At 40.7% G+C, this 21667-nt stretch overlaps 1 protein-coding gene across 1 annotated transcript in view; it reads right to left on the bottom strand.

Moving 5' to 3' along the window:
• MTA3 (metastasis associated 1 family member 3) overlaps nucleotides 1–21667 on the bottom strand; it is a 200378-nt gene that overhangs the window by 97865 nt on the left and 80846 nt on the right. Inside the window, exons 8-14 of the mRNA XM_061625370.1 lie at nucleotides 13547–13646; nucleotides 10494–10682; nucleotides 8113–8187; nucleotides 6361–6419; nucleotides 5159–5283; nucleotides 3722–3873; nucleotides 2094–2316 (exon numbers count right to left, since the gene is read on the bottom strand). Of these exons, the coding sequence (XP_061481354.1) occupies nucleotides 2094–2316; nucleotides 3722–3873; nucleotides 5159–5283; nucleotides 6361–6419; nucleotides 8113–8187; nucleotides 10494–10682; nucleotides 13547–13646 (923 nt within the window). The remainder of the gene's footprint in view (nucleotides 1–2093; nucleotides 2317–3721; nucleotides 3874–5158; nucleotides 5284–6360; nucleotides 6420–8112; nucleotides 8188–10493; nucleotides 10683–13546; nucleotides 13647–21667) is intronic.

Below are 21667 nucleotides of genomic sequence, written 5' to 3'. Positions count from 1 at the left end.
ACTAGACCCAAAAGACTGAACTAGGTAGGCTGAGGCATCCAGACATACAGCACAAAAGTGAGATACAAGTTTTTGCCCTAAACCTATTCTGACATTGCCACTTCTACTAAAACCTCAATAGATCTACTGAAATATATGCTGATCTACTGATTGAAAAATACCTTTGAATGAGACAAATCTACTGATATTTGACCTTACATGATTTTTTTTTAAAAAAAAAATATTGCACAACAAATCAGCAACCAACTCTGCACAAGTACAAGTTGCTCTTTCAGCCAGGCAATTCAGTGGAGGCAAAACAGAGCCAGAGTCAAATTGGCAGTTGTGTTCAACGTGAACTCTGCAATCGGCAGGATGGTCTGCTCACTTCCCTCTGCCAGAATATTTTGTATTATCTGCAGAATCAAGTTGTTGTCAACCAATGAAGAGTTTCTAGATAGTCTAGTTCAGACTGAGTCCAGGCCTGTGACTGGTCTGGGCACTTTGTTTTAACTATGAAAACTGAGTGCATTCTACCCTTACATTATTTGTGTATATGCTGTCCCTGTCATTTAAGTGCCTAATAAACACATACACCTAATGTGCCTAGTTTCCTCTCCATTTTTCCAACTGCACGTTACCAGTTTTGCAACTGCAATTTTTTTCCCAACTGCACATTTTGTGTCCACCTGCACATTAAAAAAGCAACAACAAAGCTGTCACACCTGTCTCTTCCACTGAAGACTATCAATGGGGAAATCTATCTGGGAGCTATGCCCCTGGGCAAAAGTCCCACAGAGGTGAGGAGTTTCAGTTCCAATATTCATCTCTTTCATTTGAGAGCAGTAACAAAATCTAACATGCATAAAATGAATTTCATTCTATAAAAGCACTACCCTCTTTGACATAAAAGAAATGTGAAAAACAAGAAGTGGTAAAATAATGCAGGAAACAACCATAAAATGTGTTACTTGTAAAGGAAATATTCAATAAGCAAAACAATATTGTTAATTTACTTCACTTGAATCAACTCTCCTTCTCAACTTTGCAAGAAGCAGAATCTTCCTCCTTGGTAATGAATAATAAAAATCAGTTCTGCGTAATTTCTATGTAGTAAAACAGGTTTGAGCCATGAAAGTCTGAAACTCTGTCTGGGAATCACATCCTGTTAGGGCAAAACTACAGATGACAGTCGACAGGCATCTGCTGCTGAAAACACCATCTCCATATCAAACCCAGTAACACGTGCACTCACTTTACCCACATCCTGACATCATTTCTCCCAGGCAAGCCAAGCCAGCCAATGATGTAGACTTGGGGAGTGGGGAAACATGCCAGGGAAAGTCAGAACAGTGATCCTACACATCACAGGGAGAAAGGGGATGCGTTCAACATAGGGGTGCCAGCCTTGTGTCTCATTTAGTTCCACCTTCATACCCAGTCACTGGCATATGTCAAGTGTCTATGGGTACACTATCACTGGCTTTGTCATGGGCAAAATGCCTTTAGGGCAGCTTATAAGCGAGTCATCCTCAACTATGCCCCAGTAGATAACCTTCTTTACACTGACGTCTCCCTTTAAAAGTCTTTTCTACATGAGGGTTATTACCAGTGTAATGCTGCAATCCTATGCACTGAGATGCTGCACCTGTAAGCAAGTCTTTGCTTCCAAACCTATGAATCATCGTCATTATTTCATTATCTATGCACCATATTGGTTCATTGCAGCAAATATATGGCTCATGTTTTGTGAGAGATGAGTCTGTTTCCCACAGGATAAATTAAATTAAATTAAATGCAGAGAGGTTAAAGGAAATATGGGTGATAGCAAATGAGGCAGGCACACAAAGCTATGATGATTTGTCAATGTCTGCATTCGATACCTACTTTTATTATTCAGTAAGTATTAAGCTTTCTTATAAACTTACAGTATTTTCAGAGAATTTTCTTTGGTGACAAGCAAGACAAATGAAAATAAAGTCTTCTTTAAAAAAAATAACACAAAGGGGCTATAGACAGAAATGTGTTTATTGCAAAAGAAAACAAACAAAATAAGATGACAGAAAGTGGTTGGAATAATGGCACATTAAACTAAGAATTTAGAAACAGCTTACATTCTGCCCTAATGGCAGCACAGTTAATAAGGACAAAAGGTCTTCTTGCAGCTCGTTTCAACTGTAGGGTATTTCTGCAGACCTGGCGGGCAAGTTTAGTCAAGTATGTAGTATGGAGGAAGAAAGACTGACGTGTCTTCACAGCAGATTTTGGACTGCCCGTGTTCCGGACTGGTATTCCCTGCGTTGCTTGTCGAGACATGTGTGTTCTAACACATGAATCCTGAAATGGAAAAAAAAAAAATCAAAACACAAACTAAAAGTCTTACTATCTGAGATCTCCTCTTCCATTACTGTATTGTTTTCTTGTAATATCCCCCTCTGAAAAACATCAGGAGCAAACATAGCCATTTATCTACTGTTATTGCCCACATTCTCTCTCCACCCCCATTCAATAATAATATGGAAGCCAGTGTGGTATAGTGGTTGGACTAGGACCTGAGATACCAGGGTTCAAATCCCCACTCGGGCATGAAGCCCACTTGGTGACTTTGGGCCATCCACTATCTCTCAGGCTAACCTACCTCACAGGGTTGTTGTGAGGATAAAATGGAGAGAAGGAGAAGCATATATACCACCTTGAGCTTCTTGGAAGAGAGGTGGGATATAAATGTAATAATAATAAATAGGCAATTCTGGAACATAGCAAGCTGCCTTATACTGAACCAGAACATTGGTCTATCTAGTTCTGTATCGTTTACATTACTGGCTGCAGCTCTCCAGGAAAACAGGGCGTGGTCTTTCTCAGCATGACCGGGAGATGCTAGAGATTGAACCTGGGACCTTCTGCATGCAATGGAGATGCACGTCTCCTAACTTTGCAAAGTAAGAGACAGAGAAGAATTCCGACCTACTCTCCCCTCCATCCCCACCAGCTCTAATTACCCACTGATTTCAACACAGTAGGGAAACCAACATCTCTTATGGACCTTGGGCCCAAGTGTGCTGTAAAGTTGTGCAACAGAGAGAGAGAGAGAGAGAAGGAAGGGACAAACCCCCTTCCTCTTCTCTTGCACTGCTGTTACTTCTCCCACAATCATCACCGCTTGGTAGCCAAAGATGGAGCGTTTGGAGCTGGAGGTCTTTTGGGGATGAGGAGGGCTGGCAGTGATGGGGCAAAGGGCCGTCTTTCTTAGCATAGGATCAAACACAAAAAATGTTAGTCTGAAATGAGCAAGGAAACACACCCAAACACACAATCTAAACATACACACCTAGACACACCATCTAAACATACACACCCAAATACACCATCTACACAGCCCTAAGAACACAAATAACTTTTCAAAATGCAGTGTATAAAGGTGTGTTAGCCATGTGCTGGTTCCTCTGACCAGTCCAACATACTTTTACAAGGAAAAAAGAAAACGAGGATAGGAGTTAAATTTACGTGATAAAAAACGGTGGGCTCTGAAACAATTTAACTGTGCATTTTAATTATGAAATTATTGCTAACCATCAAAGCATAAAACCTTCTCCAGCACAGAACAGTATTTAGGCTGCAATCCTAAACACACTTAATAAGGGGCAAGTCCCACTGAATACATTGGGACTTACTTCCAAGTAAACATGAATAGGACTGGGCTACATGTATTATTATAATCACTGAAATATAAATAATCCCCTACCTCTGTTGCTTGAGTAGGAGAAAATCTGTCTTCATTTGTTAGTGTTGGCATTTTCAAGCCACCATATTTCTTCCAATAAATCCAACATGGTGCACATAATCTACACTGCATGTTGGGTGGGCCCCAAGAATACCACTGATGAGATTGTGTGACTAAAAGAAGAAGAAAATAAAATTACGTTGATCTATTCTGAATTAGCTATCTTTTGTTTATCTACACACATAAACATCAACACACTTATTTACCTATTTACGGTGGGAGAATATTGTTACAAGTACAGGCATACCCCGCTTTAACGTATGCAATGGGACCGGAGAGTGTACTTTAAGTGAAAATGTACTTAAAGTGAAGCAATTATCTTCACTTGTACTGCACACAATCACCACTAGATGGCAGCGGCATCATGCCAATAAAGTGTCTGTCATTGCGAAGCGCGAGTAATTTTAAGCGGGGTATGGTGGAGTACAGAGCATGTACTTTATAGCGAGGCTACTTTAAGTGAAGCTACTTTAAGCGGGGTATGCCTGTACCACACATTTAATAAGAAGCTTTATATTTTCTTTTTTGTTACTTTTTATAAACATAAATCTGTTCTCCTAATAGTTTGAAAATCAAGGGCATTTACCTGATTCCCAATTTATTCCATATAGCAGGACTGCACAACTTGTTACCCATTAAGACAAGCTCAGCCATGGCAACTCACCATGGGTTCAATAAACTTCCTGTTTCTGTTGCTTGCCTGGGAATGCAAACACTGGAGGTGGGTTGTCAACAGGGATGTAGTCATCCAGGGCCTCTGGGGGTCTTAGACCCCTTACTTTTTTGGAAGCCAGGTCCCAGCAGGGTCCCTATGTCTCCAACGTCCTATGAGTCAATCATCATGCAAGGGGAGTGTGTTAGCCACTGAGGAGAGTCTTCTAACTTGCTTCCTTGCCCTTTCCTGCTGATTGAAACCAATCAGAGTGAAAGAAGGTGAGTCAGCCACTAAGAAGACTCTTCAGAAATTCAAGCAGTATCTCTGAGAGTGAGAAAGGACAGTCAAATGGAGACAGCAATAGAGAAGCAGAAAGCAGTATTCAAGCCTGGCCAGATTATTCTTTAATTTTAGAAGGTTGTATAATCTTAGAAGGTGGCATGGCTCTGACTATTATGAAGGGACCCTGCACTTCTCAATTTGCCCCTACACTAGTGGTTGTGAAGCACCTGGTAAAACCTCAATAGTCATCTAAAGAGCTTTGTTCAGGGTGACAGGCCACAAGTAAGCAGGTTTGTATACAATTTATGCAAGCCCCAGTCTAGAGCCCCACAAGTGCTCAGGTACATGCATGATGCTCCTGTGTGAACTGATGCACACTTGGAGCTATTCAACTGCTCAAAGACAGAGACATGACATGTATGTATACACATGTATACAATTACAGAGATCTTTTTACTTACTATAGCAACTTTCACAAGCTCGGCCTACTAATGAATTCTGGGCCTGATGAGACGCTCCAACTGCTCCATTCACGGCACTTGGTTTCCCATTACTGCTGGATATCTGACTGGGATTTGGTTTGTTGCTTTAAACGGATCACACACACATTAACAACATGAGTTAAATGCCAGAATCTTCTCTCATTACCCACATAATTAACAAGAACATTGCTAAGTGCTCAAATATTTTCTATGGAAATGAAAGCAAAAATATACTGAGGACTGAGATACTCTCACAGACTTGGAATTTGGCACCACACTGGCCATTACAGAGGTCAGTTTATTATATCCTGTGCACACCTAGAGATAAATGTTGCATTTGCCGTTAGAAAACTAAAAGCCTTCCTCAAAACAGCAGCAACCCACTGCTCATTAACAAGAATCAAAGGCAGCCTGTGACACCCAGCTATCCATTCTATTTTCCAGGGCCACTAAATGAGAATCCCTGTGTTCAGTTTTAAAACATTCTGACTCACGTAAAAAGCAGACTACTAATCAAATATTGGGGTCAAATAGACCTCTATTTTAGTCATAGTTTTAAGAAAAAAGTCTACAATTTAATATTAAAAAGTATGAAAATGTATTAAGATAACATTACAGACCTTGCAACATTGGGAATCATTGTTACATTTAGGGTACAATTATCAATGGATTACATCTGGGGTTCTTAATGTCCCTCTGGTATTCACTCCTGCCTCCTGACATCTTACTTATAAACTTTTTCCTTCAATTCAAAATCTCCTGGATGTATGAATACAAATACTGAATGACTGACATTCTTTTAAATGCTCCATCAACACGAGAGGGTACGCAATAGCTACTGCATAATTCACAGTGGAATCGTATACATGTCTACTGAGAAGTAAGTCTGAATAATTTAAATGGGTATAGGATTTAAGTTTTAATAGGCGTTTTCATCATGATAGGATAATTCAGAACAGGGGTAACCAGTGTGGTGCCCCTCAGATGTTGCTGGACTCCAGTTCCCATCAGCCCCAGCAAGCATGGCCAATAGTCAGGGTTGATGGGATTTGCAGTTCAACAACATCTGGAGGGCCACAGATTTCCCATCCCTGTTAGATAAAAAGCCAGGATTTGTTTTCAACACATTTTGCATTATTATTATTTTTTAAAAAGGAAATATTAATGTTTGCTATACTTACTACGTTGGTATGTAAACTTGTTTTAATTTGCTTTCTGCTTCAGCAGCTTTTAGACGTTTCTAATAGAAAAGATGGAACAAATTTAACATCTCACAGAATTATAATATTGCAGTTCTAGTCAGGCAACCACATAAACCTGCTCGGGCTTTAAGATCTATCTCAGACAACCTGCTCCAGGCGCTCCTCCCTTCAAAGGTTATGGCAGCCTTCACCAACCTGGTGCCCTCTAGATGTTTTGGACTACAACTCCCATCAGCCCCAACCAGCACTATATGTACAATGCAATGATAGCCCAAAGCAATGATAGCCCAGGCTCTGGAGGCCAATACAGGTTACTTTTCGATGTTCACTGTGACATTTAAAGTACAACTTTTAAGGATGTAAGGAACGATGTCATCATTAAAAAACCCTAAATTAAAAGAGAGTAATTTATGACACACTGTAACAGATGAATCAAAAGGGTAGTTTGCTGGAAGGTGTGATCACACACATATGCTGCAAAACAGAGTTGTGCACAAACCCTAATTTCTGGCACTAGCATGCTTTTCCACAATGCCACCCACTGTGTATATGGCAACAATATGGACCAATCTGCTCCTAAACAAGTTACTTCTTGGATAAATTAACAACATGGGCTGACAGTGTATTGTTAAAACAACTCTGTTCTGCTGGAACAGTGCTGTGAAGAAACAGTACACGACGGAGATGTTCCCAAGTAACAACTGCAATATGACCAATTGAGGACAACAAGGCCAAGTATTGCTAGGAGGGTTGCTACTGAAAGCGGTAATGACACTGTTGAGTGTCTTGATTTTTAACAGCCATTGCGAAATCATACTTATTGGCTTTTTTAAAAATTTTTTTAAAATGTATTAACTGCCTTTTCCCTCCCCATTCTGTGAGTGGCTGCCTCTACTCAATCGGGGACAGAAACAGCCCTCCTCTTCATAAAATGGCTGCTCTGGATCCAAGCCAAAGTATCTCAATATCTGTAATTCCAGGATTTCTTCATGACGTTTAATTATACCCTTAGAAGAAACGAAAGGCTACTTCAAACGCTGTTAACTTCCTACACAGAAAAATTACAGGAATTAGCACTTTCTGTGTGTGACTGTGATTCGTCAAGTGTGTGTGAGATCATCACACAGGATAATCTAATCTATGGCTACATGCCAATTCCCACTCGGATGTGTCTTCCATGTAGGTATTTTGCAGTGTTTAAAGCCACTGTAAATAAGATTACTATTGTGATTTAATTTTCTAAATCCCGTTTTCTAGAATCTTACTGAGCAATCCTACCGGGTTGGGGGAAGGAGAACTGAACACAGTAAAATGGTAAAATCCAAAGCCCTGCTAGGGTCAAACTGGGGTTCTTTTGGATTCCTCCCTTCCTCACCCTCCCTGTTTCTTATGTTACTTCCATTAGACACAATGGAAGGGATAATACATACAGAAGCTCCAGGGCTGTTGTATCTCCCCCTCCCCCATTTTGGGGTGTGGGGACTGCTCCTGTCATACTCCCTCTTGCTGGCATTAGAAAGGAAAGAGCCACAAAGGTTTCCATACCTGTGGGAAGGGTCCTCACGAGGTCTGATCTCCTTCTCCAAAAGCAGTTTGCCCTTGGAAAGGGAGGTCCAAAACATCCTGTGGTTCCTGGGAGGTCCTTCCAGGTGCTATAGATCTTCCAGGTACTATAGAATTCTTTTGGCCAATTGATATAAATTTACCCATAGCAAAGGAAGCAAAAGTTACCTGCTGGATGTATCTGTCTGTAGTTTTCCACATATAATAATATTCAATGATGCTAGTCAGAGACTTCCAAGGAAGCTAGAAAACAATTTTTACAAAAAGGACCCACATTTAATATATCTCAAAAGTCTCGCTGCAATTTAGAGGTCAAGGAAGCATAGGCTAAGGGACAGTCAACACAGGTAAAAACAGGAGCAGCTAAACTGTAGCCCTCCAGACGTTTTTGGACTACAACTTCCATCATCCCTAATCATTAGCCATGCTGGTTGGGGCTGACAGGAATTGGAATCCAACAACATATGGAGGGCCACAGGTTAACCATCCAAGGCCTATTATAAAAATTGATGCTTCTTTCTGAGGGATGGATAAGAAAAGTTTTCCAGAGCCTGGTTAAATAAATTCTGTTGGCCACATGGCTTTTTTTTTCTTTACTAATGACCTGGGAAAGTCACTGGGCTGTCCTGCTGGTCCTTAGAGGTTTAAAAACTTCCTAAAAAGTAGGCACATTCTTATCAAATGATTGTTACTCAATGTTGCAAGAGAATTAATTCACAAGATTGGAGAAGCCAGAGTGCAGCAATGGCAATCGCAGGCATCACTCGTGGCAAATCAGCATGGTCTCAACAATGATATAGAATTTTCATGACCTGATATACCATTACACTAATCATTCTAGTTTTCAGTCCCTAGTAGTTACACTGCATTTGAGCAGATAGCTAAGATTTACTTATACCACATTAGCAGCATTGTACTAGCAGATTTCAACTGATCTGCAGGATCATGCTCAGATAAAAAGCATGCTTTTAACTTATTGCCTTGAAGTTAAGATGTGGGAATGCCATAATGATAATCAGACAGGGATTAAATTACTTAAACTTTAATGATAATATACAAGATGAAAGGGTAGGTTTTAGTGGCAGACTTCTGTATTTCAAGCTTAGATAACTTCGTGGAGATCTTTGTTTTAAGGCTGCAAACTAGGAGTTTTTCTTGAAGCTAAGACAGGTGAAATTTGATTCTATTCCAGCTGTATCAACAACAACCATCAGTGTCTAAAGCTGATGGGAATACAGAATGAACATCATAAATCTGTAAACAGTTCAGTGAACTTCAAGATCTAATGCCAATTAAAAATATTTTTAAAAACAACACTGCAAACATTTTCAAATCTAAACTTTATTCTTTTGAATATTGCTATCATTTTGTTTATCTCTAATTTGTGGTATTAAAGAATAATATGATACTAAGACATTGGCCCAGTTTATCAGCCTGAGAATGAATCTTGTGCCCTTGTGCTTCCTCTTTTCCCCTTCCCTTTTGTTCCCAGCCTGGCTTGTTAAACCAGTTTCCTGTGATAAACAGGAAACTTCAGTTTTAAAGTAGCTTACAAACCATGATATGAAACCTTTGATTTAGTGGTAATCGTAGCAATTATTTATTTATTATTTATTAAATTTATATATTGCCCTTCCTTCCAGGAGGAACCTAGAGTGGCAAACAAAACCACTAAAAACATATTGAAAGTATCTTTAAAATAAAACATCTTAAAAACACATTTTTAAAAAATTCTAAAAACATCTTTTTAAAAAAATCTAAACACAATTCCAACACAGATGCAGACTGGGATAAGGTTACTACCTAAAAGGCTTGTTGAGACGAAGGTCTTTAATAGGCACCGAAAAGACAACAGAGATTATGCCTGTCTAATATTTAAGGGGAGTGAATTCCAAAGGGTAGGTGCCACAACACTAAAGGTCTGTTTCCTATGTTGTGCAGAATGGACCTCCTGATGAGATGGCATCTGCAGAAGGCCAGGTACAAAGTAATTTTTTGGAGAAGAAAATTGGCCAAAGAACAGCCATCATTATTAAATGACGCCAGACAGAAAAGAGCAGTAAAGAGGTCTCCCGCTCATGTTGCTTTTCCATCAGTGAATTGTCTACACTGGGCATTAATTCAGCTCCACGTATGACATTGCCCCATAATGAATCAGACCATTGTCTATCTAGCCCAATATTGTCTATTCTGAGTTGCAGCAGCTCTCTAGGCAGAGGTCTTCACCAGCACTGCTACCTAAAGCCCTTTTAACTGGACACTTAAATAGGGAGTTGAGCTGGGACCTTCTGCAAGAATAGCATCTGCTCTGTTTCTGAAGAATGGGCCTTCCTTTGATTGATCGATCTATCTATCTATCCTACATATATCTAATTCAGCTATTTATAGGAAAAACAACAACCTTATAATGAATACAAAGGAAAGAAAAAGAAACTGGTTACTAATCATAGAATAATAGAGTTGGAAGGGGTCTGTAAGGCCATCGAGTCCAACCCCCTGCTCAGTGCAGGAATCCAACTTAAAGCATATCCTACAGTACTTCTACTTACAAAGTCTTGCCGTATGTCATTGAAGTCTTTGCCGTATTTCTCTAAGGCTTCTTCAAACAAACTAGCCTCTGAAGCGGACCATTCTTCCATTTCATCTCTGCAAAGAACAGGCCCTCCAAGTGGAACCAGGACACTAATAGCACTGCTCAGGTCATAGTTATGCTTATGCAATGTGTCCATTGCATGAAACTAAACAAAACAAAACATTATGCAAGAAAACAGTGTAGGTTAAGAGAGCAAACCTGAGATTTGTAAGACCTCTGCAGAAGACTAACATCCAAGGAAGAACAATGCATGGGGGGATCACGTTTGTTGAACCCAGTCTGGACATCCATGCATTGACTGGGTCTTCTGCCTACAGCCTTTGGGGTTACATGCAGAGTCTATACAGAACACTTATGTGTGACTGGGGCCAACAGGGATAATCCTACTCATCCCTTCATATGTTGATTAATCCTGGATTTTATTGTCTGCACCAAGCTACAGTAGGGCCCCGCTTCTCGGCATTCTGTTAATATGGCACCAGCGGGGCGATCAGCTGGAGGGGGGACTGGAGCTCCCTGCACTCCAGCGGAACATGCCAGAGGAGGGGAAGATCAGCTGTAGCGTGCTACAGCTGATCTTCTCCTTGGGGGCAGTCACACTTGCTCACTCCAGGTGATTGCGCCGGAGGAGGGGAAGATCAGCTGTAGCTCGCTACAGCTGATCTTCTCCTCTTCCTACAGCTGATCTTCTCCTCTTCCGGAGCGATCAGACTCCCCCACTCGAGCTGATCACGCCCGAGGAGGGGAAGATCAGCTGTAGCATGCTACAGCTGATCTTCTCCTCTTCCGGTGTGATCAGACTGCCGCTCAAGCTAACAGCACCTGAGGAGGGGAAGATCTGATCTTCTCCTCTGGTGCGATCAGCGGGTTAGGTTCCAGACCCCCACGCTACAGCCAATCTGCTTTCTGGCAGTTTTCGCTTTCCGGTGGGAGTCTGGAACCTAATCTGCCATATGAGTGGGGCCCTACTGTATAAAAACCTAGCACTTTGTCCCAACCGGTGAAGGATGCCCAAAGCTATAACTTGCACTTTATTTCAGAAATCATTTGGAAAAGATACTTAGGAACTGGAGGGGAAAAGGAAACATTGCTTCATATGAAGGTGCATTATATCGAGTCAGATCATTGCTCCATCTAGCTCAGTACTGTCAACACTGAGTGGCAGCAGGTCTCTTGGGGTGTCAGGCAGGATTCGATCTGTATATACTGAGGATTGAACCTGGGATCTCATGCAAAACATATACTCTACCACTGAACCTATGGCCCTTTGAGACAAAGCAACAGAGTACTTTCACTAAGTAAAAAGAGAAAAGCAAAGAAAAAAAATGCAAGGGCTAACTGCTTAAAACAGAAGAGGGTTAGCATACTGAATCTTAACATCCAAGTACTTCCAGTATGGTAATGAAATATATCAAAATGCTCTCAGAGAACACATCACATTAGCTCAAAATATGTTCGCCAATTAACAGTGAAGTGCTATTGTGCAGGAGGGAAATGTCCTCCTTAAATAAAGGGAACAAAAAAGAGAATAAAAGTTTCCATAATGCCAAGAAAGCAGACAAGAAGGTAGAGGAAGTGGGTAAGATAATGAATAACAACATAGAATGGTAATTAAATCTAGTTTGGCTCTTCTGGTGTCTCATTATAAGATGCATCTTCCATTAAGTTTAATGGAGGTAATCATTTAGCCACTATAAAACTTCCACACAACTGCTTAAATGCTAAACATGTCAGTCAGAGAAGCCAATGTGTACTTTTGACCCTTACTGTGAGGGAAAATAGAGCACCTGATCACACAAAGGCCATGAATATTTTTACAATTTCCTCTTCCATTATACCCTCACAATAACCTTCTTGTGAGGTAGGTTAGGTTCAGAGAAAGTGGCTAGCCCAAGTGAGCTTCAGAGAGAAGTAGGGATTTGAACCTGTATCATCTACTCTGACATTCTAACCACTACATCATACTGGATCTTCAGGTGACTAGCAATAATGCGAAGAGCCACCTGTGGAGAATCCCTTGAGTAAAGTTGCTCATAGGTTACGTTTCATATTTCCATATATAAACACATCAAGATACTCTTGGTTGAGTTTTATCATATTTTGAGACTAACCATTTAATTATCATATTCAGAGATATTGAAAGATGGATGACATATTCCCTTTCATTTGGGGGCTTATTCCCTAATGACAGCACCTGATTATTTAAAGCCTGATCTCATAGCAGGATTAAATTATTATTCTTCCTTTTTTTAAAAAAAAGCATATTTTATTATTATGTTCAGGGACAAACAGCAGCTACTTACAAACACTGAGAGGAGCCACAAGCCACAACAACCATTAAAACTGATGTAAAAAATCCAACCCTATATAATATAAAACTCGTACAGGCCAGTTAAGTGTCAGGGGATGCATCACATCAGCCTAATGTAGCCTCAAATACCTGGGTCTCTTGCAACATAATCTTTCATATGCTTGCTTAAAAGTAAATTCTCTTGAGTTCAATGGGGCTTACTCCCAAGGAACATGGTACTGAATTGCAGCCTTATTTATTATACTGTTTAGAGTAGGGTAGGGTAGGTTTTAATTCTGTGGATGAAATCCAGTGTTGTTGTTCCACTTATGAAATGGCTTTTAGGTCACTGCATAGGTGTCTGCTAACCTAAGAAAAGGGTAGGCAATTTTCTCCAGTTCCTTTCCCCCTGCAGCTCCCCCCCTCCGCTACCTTCCATGCTACCTAAAGCACTGTCCATACCATTGTAGATCTATTGTGCTCTCCTCCAGTCTCCACCACCCACTAAGAAAAAAATCTGTCGTTTGGCTTGAAAGAAAGCCAGCCTTTGGTAGTTGTCCAAAGCAAAAGCTGAAGGAAGTACTCAAAACATTCACATGCAGGTATTCTAAATTTTTCAAACCCTTATCACCAGGACTACAAGCCAGGAGTGATTTGATCTTAAATCCTAACTGTTTGCATTAATGCATGAGAACGGGTTTTCAAAGGGAATATCTTACCAGAGTAATGTCACGGGAAGCAGCAGCAGCACTCATGTGTAAACTCGGTTGTCTGACAGAACTACTGCAGTCCAGAGCTCGGGCAAATGTTCCAACCGCCCTAAAGGAATGGAGAAAAATGCACACACAAAAGAAATGCAAAAAAATACCCATGAAAACAATGAAATCCAGATACACATTAAGCCACGATGTCCACACCCTCTCTTTCATGCGCACTTCATAGTTGATTAGCATGCATGTTAGAATTTCCCTGTAACTGCAAAGATTTCAACACAAACCCAAGATGAAAAAAATTATTATCAGAGTTTGGCATAATATAGAAGAGGAATCAGTAATGGGCAAACTGAAAAAAAACCAAATTGGTTTTTAAGGGGCTTACAAGTACAAAATCAATTATAAAATCCATACATAATTAAAATATACATCAATACACACAGAGAGAAATAACTCTGTCTTGTCTCAGTGTCTTCCTACCACTCCCACCCCCGATCTTCCTGCGCCCTTCATATTTGACATGCTAATAGGTAAAACAATTCATGTTGTTGTTATGTGCCTCCAAGTCGACTATGACTTATGGTGACCCTATGAATCAGCGACCTCCCAGAGCATCTGTCATGAACCACCCTGTTCAGATCTTGTAAGTTCAGGTCTGTGGCTTCTTTTATGGAATCAATCCATCTCTTGTTTGGCCTTCCTCTTTTTCTACTCCCTTCTGTTTTCCCCAGCATTATGGTCTTTTCTAGTGAATCAGGTCTTCTCATGATGTGTCCAAAGTATGATAACCTCAGTTTCACCATTTTAGCTTCTAGTGATAGTTCTGGTTTAATTTGTTCTAACAAGCCCAATTATTTGTCTTTTTTGCAGTCCATGGTATGCGCAAAGCTCTCCTCCAACACCACATTTCAAATGATTTCATTTTTCTCTTATCCGCTTTTTTCACTGTCCAACGTTCACATCCATACATAGAGATCAGAAATACCATGGTTTGAATGATCTTGACTTTAGTGCTCAGTGATACATCTTTGCATTTGAGGACCTTTCTACTTCTCTCATAGCTGCCTTCCCCAGTCCTAGCTTTCTTCTGATTTCTTGACTATTGTCTCCATTTTGGTTAATGACTGTGCCAAGGTATTGGTAATCCTTGACAAGTTCAATGTCCTCATTGTCAACTGTAAAGTTACATAAATCTTCTGTTGTGATTACTTTAGTCTTTTTGACGTTCAGCTGTAGTCCTGCTTTTGTGCTTTCCTCTTGAACTTTCATCAGCATTCGTTTCCAATCATTACTGGTTTCTGCTAGTAGTATGGTATCATCTGCATATCTTAAATTATTGATATTTCTCCCTTCAATTTTCACACCTCTTTCATCTTGGTCCAATCCTGCTTTCCGTATGATATGTTCTGCGTATAGATTAAATAAATAGGGCGATAAAATACACCCGTCTTACACCCTCTCCAATGGGGAACCAATCGGTTTCTCCATATTGTCCTTACGGTAGCCTCTTGTGCAGAGTATAGGTTGTGCATTAGGACAATCTGATGCTGTGGCACCCCCATTTCCTTTAAAGCATTCCATAGTTTTTCATGATCTACACAGTCAAAGGCTTTGCTGTAATCTATAAAGCACAGGGTGATTTTCTTCTGAAATTCCTTGGTCCATTCCATTATCCAAAGTATGTTTGCAATACTTTGCAATTTGCCTGTTACTGATTCCTCTTCTGTATTATGTCAAACTGATAATTTTTTATTCTTGGTGCTGGTTTTAACCTATAACACCTTACGTGGCTTGGGCCCACAATACCTGATGGAATGCCTCTCCCAACACAAACCCACCTGTACACTACACTCAACATCTGAGGTCCTCCTCCAGATACGTACTCCGAGGGAAGCTCGGAGGATGGCAACAAGGGAGAGGGCCTTCTCAGTGGTGGCCCCCAAATTATGGAATGATCTTAATGAAGAGGTGCGCCAGGTGCCAACACTGTTATCTTTTCAGCGCCAGGTCAAGACTTTCCTCTTCTCCCAGGCATTTTTACAGAATTTGAATTGCATGTGTTTTAACTTTATCGGTTTTTACGGGTTTTAATTTGGTATGGTTTAAATTTGTATACTTGTTTTTAATTGTTGTAAACCGCCCAGAGAGCTTCGGCTATGAGGAGGTATATACATACAATAAATAAATAAGTAACAAAATTATTATTGTTATTATTATTATTTATTACCCACCCTTCACCCACAGGTCCCATACTAACTGCTATCTCCAGGCATTTCAACAGTAGTCCTCTTTTTATTTATCTATCAAAGTATTTATACACCATCCTCTGCAAAAGATTAAGGTGGCGTACAATATATAAAAAAACATTTAAAAGTAATATAGAACAATCATAATATGACTGGCTACTCAAGAAAATTTTAGACAACTGCATAGGCATGTCAGCATTTACAGTAGTCTAAGCAGGAAGTTGCTAGAGCAAGGATGACCATGCCTCGGCTCTCTCTGTTCAGAAGGGATATTATGCACACCTGAACATGGGTAGTGTGGCATGTCTTTTGGAGAGATACTTCTGGCCTCAACCACGCATTGACATGAACACTCCCCAGCATCAATAATGCTAACCTACATCTTAGAACAAAGCACTGAAGAGATGGATGAAGTTGAGTAGTTATTACTATTGGCACATAATTAGAAAATCCGTGTAGAGGCTCAGTCTCTCTCTCTCTCACACACACACACAGACACACGAGAGAGAGAGAGAGAGAGAGAGAGAGAGAGAGAGAGAGAGAGAGAGAGAGAGAGAGAGAGAGAGGGAGAGGGAGAGAGAGGGAGAGGGAGAGAGAGGGAGAACATTTTCAGTACCTTTAAAATGTTCTCCCAACTGCATGGGCACACTGCTTATCTAAATAGTCCAATAGTCCACCCACATACTTGGATCATTTAAACATTCTCCAAAGTGGGTGGGACCTATCAACACATGAACGGCCAAAAGAATGTGTAAAGGGCACCTCAGAAAGAGCATATTAAGTACACTTATGAATCAACCCACTGTCACAACTGTCCTAATATGTCAATTTTCCTTTTAACTTAAAGGCATGATTGAAGAAAACTTGAAATTTCAAATTGCATTTCCTTTTAAAAACGAAAAGAAAGATCTGTGAACAATTGGGATACTATAGGGTTTTCTAGCCAGTGGTCTGTACTTTGAAGTAAACTGCAAAAAAAAAAAAAAAAAAAAAAAAAAGAGGGGGCATCAATATTCTATACTTTCAGCAATTTACACTAGTAAATGAGGCAATCAGCTATTTATTTCCTTCAACCCTCATTATTTTAAAAGGTTTTTTTGGCATTAAATTGGATGGCCACCTCCACCTTAGCCTGACCATGAGAGGACTGCTGTGTTATTGAAACAATAAAAGAGTGCCCCCCTCTTTACATTTACATTTTAGTTGTATGCTTAATAGTGGTGGGTCATCAGAAACTGAGAAACAACAAAGCTAAAGGGGATGAGGGGGTGTTAAAAGACTGAATGATGCCTATTGTTAAAATTTTGCTACAAGCTACAGTATAACTATTCCAACATAATGTGCAACTGCCGCACAGGAAATAAGATCTGGATAATGTGCTACTTTAAGGAATCCTAAGAAAAACATAATTGTAAATGTGCACAGGCCTTCCTCCAAGAATCAGATATGAACCTGCAAGGTATTCAGTCCCCACAGTTCAGGCATCCACATTTTCACTCACCCCACTCACCATGGTATTCCCCTCTGGTAAACATGACAAACCCGTCTTATTCTTAACTTTGGAACTGCAGAAGTGGAAAGGGATATTCCTGGTTGTTGCACAGTAATCCCAACATCCTCCCAGCATCCAAAGTTGGGGGGAAGATTGAGGGTTGTGTGCCTGTCATATGATCAAGTTGTCCAACTCCAATTTTTCCCCTTCTTGGAAAAAAAATTGATGTTTTGAGTGAATGTCTCCCTTATATTCCCTGCCATGGCTCCACCCCTCCAGCCACCAAACCAACAGCAGATGGAGGGCTTGGCAACGTGTGCACAATAAGGCAATGTGAGCCCAACTGAAAAGTAGCTGTGGGAGCTACTAGAATCTCTGCAGCTGGAGGAAAGCTAATTGTATAGAAAGGCAGGTTATGAATCCTGAGATGGGGGATATAGTGCTTTATATTCTTGGCTGCAGTGCCTTGGCTTTGGAAAGTGCTCCTCTCCCCCTGCCCACCATCCCTGAGTTTTTGTGGGCACCAACATGGACTCTCATGTGGCACCAGCTGAAGTTTTTCCTGTTCTTTCCAGGCCTATGGATAATGAGATCTTTGACCTATGTAGCACAGCAGAGTTATTTTGAAATGTGTACTGAGACTGATTTTTATATTGTTACTTTATGCTTTGATTTTTGCATTTTAAAGCTTATTAGCTGCCTTGAGATCTTCTAAGGAAGGGCAGGATATAAATGGCATAAATACATACATACACCTTAGCTAAGCAGTGATCAAATTGGCACGCTCCCTGCATCCCTTTCCTATGGGAAATTGGGGTGGTGGTGAGGAGACTCAGGACATCTTTAGCTGTTATGCAGTCAAGGCACCTGGAGTGCCTTGCCCACACAGTGGCTTGGAGACTATAATTTTGGGCTTGGCTACCAAATACTGGAGCCCCACCATAGTCTACACATGTGCAGGCCTTCAGCTTAAACACATCTTGTGATGTCACCTGGTTAAATATATATTGTTTATGCTAAGTAGCGTTTGAGAGTGAGTGGAATGAGTGGGTATTTGCATATGGTTGGTGACTGGCAGACAGAATGGGGTGGTGGTAGAAGACTGATATGTTGAGGGAGTAAGGTTCCTAGAGTCTAGGCCTTTCTGGTAAAAGATACAGTTAGAGATAGGGTTTAAGTTCAGTTGATGCCATGGCAGTTGAGGTCTAGGTTTTGAGTGGGGTCTAGGGAGAGACTGTAAGAGAATATATAGAAGTTAATATAATTAGTAAAATTCAGTGATTTAAATATATGTGCTGGAGGAGGAGTGACTTCTTAATGAGTCACATCTTTCAAATGTAAACAATAATAAATATTCTGTTTTCATCATCTCATGCCTCTGGCTTGATTACTCCCAAGGGAGAAAGTAATATAGATGAAATAATAAGATTACTACATGTATTTGCATCCTCACATGCTAAAGAGAACAAATATTTGGGCCTGAGGTAAAGGTCCTAGCAGCAACATTACTCAGTATGTGATGGAAAGTGTTGTAGGAAAACACCTGGTAACACACAGCATTGCCATTAAAGGAAAGAGAGCAGATGCCACATACCAAATTGTTTCAACTCAGTGCCACTTAATAAGGGCCAGAATAGACATGACAGCGTATTTGCTATTTGCACAGGGGGCACAATATACAGCTACTACTATGTGGGTGCCTGTTTGTTTTCCTCAACAGCTCCAAAGACAGAGGTGATTTTCATTAGGAAAATGATTTATAGTTGGGAAAAGCTGTGCCAGCAGCACAGTGGTTCCAATCAGTTTCGCCCCTGAAATTGCTACAAAAAACCTTGAGAGACACAATCACAGGTCTTCCACTCCTGTCTGTCATTTGACCATGAAACAATGCCATTCTACAAAACATGGGTCTTGAGGTGGTTTTGTCCTTCAGTTCCTGAGCTGGAGAGGAGAAGGCAGATTAACATGGTCAAGCCAGGACCATAAGCAGTCTGTCTCCTATCAGGAATGCCACAAAACTTCATTGCCTGTGCCATATGTGACATCCATGTCAGAAGCTAGATACCCTATAGTGCAGGGGTACGCAACAACCCGAGGGCTACAGTCACTCCTGGACAACTTTCAGAGGGCCATGTGCCAGTAGTGGATGGAACTTGAGGCAAAAGCGAGTGCAGCAATGAATGTAAATATTAAATTTGTTCAGTAGCCTAGTTTCTACACACACCTCCATCGTTCATCCAGGCAAACAAGAGGCACTGTCAGTTCAGGGACATATTTCAGCCAGACAAAAACACTTAAGGAGGCCTGTGCAGCAGGGTCAGTGACGGGTGACCTGGAAAGAGCATGTGGCCAGGTGATAGGCCTGAGGGCCAGAGAGAAAGACCTGGAGGTCCGCATTCTGCCCCCAGGCCTGAGGTTCCCCATCCCTGCAATGCTCCATTATTATTTCTAAAAGGTGTTTTATGTTTTAATATTGTAAACTGCTTTGATATTTTATGATATGACAGCATAGAAATACTTTTATAAATAAACTAGGGATCTGGTGGTTTTTTGTGGTTTTTAAAGAGTACATCTCTTCAGTACCACCAACAAAATCTTTCTATGGGTCAATTAAGATTTTAATGACATAAAAAAGACCAAGCTGCAGACACTCCATGCCAACAACTCATAGATAATTACAGCTGGAAATTGACCTCAGGGACTTGCAGCCATCAGACAGTGGGAATGTGACATACTGAGTATATATCAATGCTAGCTGGCTGCTACTGCAGAAAACAAATTTTCTTCAGATCAGCAACTCATCCTTTGGAGCAAGAGGTGTTTATTATTTCCAGTGTTGATGTTCTCTCTGCCTTAAAGAAATAGAACCAAAAGAACCTCACAGGGCGGGAAAATACAGTAATGAAACACAAACACGGTAAAGTCTGACCTCTGTCTTCCTTCTTTTTTTAAAAAAAAGATGCAGACATGGTAGATGTGGAAGAAAGAACAACAAATATTCAGGGTGCCTTTGCACTAACAGTTTATTGCATATGCTCCAACAGTCTTGATTATTATTATTATTGAGCCCTTAGTAAACCACTGCCCCTATTTTTGTTCTCTTCTTTGAAGAAGCTATACATCTTAAATAATGTTTGGGGAACCTTTAGTTCCAGCAGTCATGGCCAATGGTCAGGGATGATGGGAGCTGTAGTTCAGCAACATCTGGAGGACCAAAGGTTCCCCACACTTGCCTTACGTAAGTGGGGAGTTATTGCACTTGGGTCCCAGGGCTTGAAGTTTCCATAAAATGGACAGACTCTGCCTATGGTCCCCACCAAAAGCCACTCAGCTCTACTCCCAGGCTCTGCCCCAAGACTTTCTGAAAGGCAAAAATCTCCACCACCACCACCACCCTTACTTATTTTAAAGAGCTATAAGAGAGTCATTATTGTTCTTCTAAGCTTGGAGAAGACACAGGGGAGAGAATCATCAGTAGTTCAAAACCCACTAAAGTGGCTGTGTGGACAGTGGGTTGAAAATGCTATTGTACTGCTTGAAAAGCTCGGTGAAAATACAACCTCAGATGGTATAACTTCAGTTGCTCAGTAACGAGTGTGACGGGGCAGAGCTGTGAAATTGCCCTCTTGACGCTGGCATCACTACAGCTTATCTTACTAGCAGTGGGACTGGGCAGGGCAACATCAGGACTGCACAGATGCACCAATGGAGCAAATCTGGATCTTCTGCCAGTGTGTCCATGCAGTGGCAATCTCACCACTGCCCCAGTGTTGTCCAGGTAAGCTGTAGTAACACTGGTGTTAGACAAGATTAGATGAACAGAGGTTCTGTGTGTACATCACAGTACCTAAGAATCACTGTATTGGGGCACTTGAAATGACTCCAAGAAAAAACAGATTTTGTGAATGGACCATCACATAATTGCTTGAATGTGGTGCTCATTTATTCATCACACAAACAAAAAGGGTACAAAAGAGGACAGAGATGACATGCATGCCTGCTCAGTCTGCTGTCCTGGCTCTAATGGTTGCTGAGCAACTTTAAGTCTTCTCCATGTTGTAGTTCTTTACCTCTGAGCCAAATTTCAAACATAGGATTGCTCTCTCTAAAGCAGGGCACATGGTCACCCTATGACTTATAAATCATAATAATTCACAGTGCCAAGCCCTCAGAAAGGGGTTCTCTCAGTGCAGGATCCCAAGAACTTGACAAAGTCTAAGAGTGATGCAAGATATGCTCGACAATAAATTGAGTGGCAGGGGCTGATTATGCATTTTTTAAAAACTGACTAATTTTTTAAAACAATTCAAAATTATCCTAACTGATCTACACATCAGGAAATATCCAACTAGAACCTTGCTTCTGTCATTAACTCACAAGGTGGTCTTA

Source organism: Rhineura floridana, chromosome 4 (assembly GCF_030035675.1).
Source record: "Rhineura floridana isolate rRhiFlo1 chromosome 4, rRhiFlo1.hap2, whole genome shotgun sequence".
Classification (NCBI taxonomy): Eukaryota; Metazoa; Chordata; class Lepidosauria; order Squamata; family Rhineuridae; genus Rhineura; species Rhineura floridana.
Note: the sequence above shows the minus strand (reverse complement) of the source record. Positions and strands in the feature narration are given on the sequence as shown.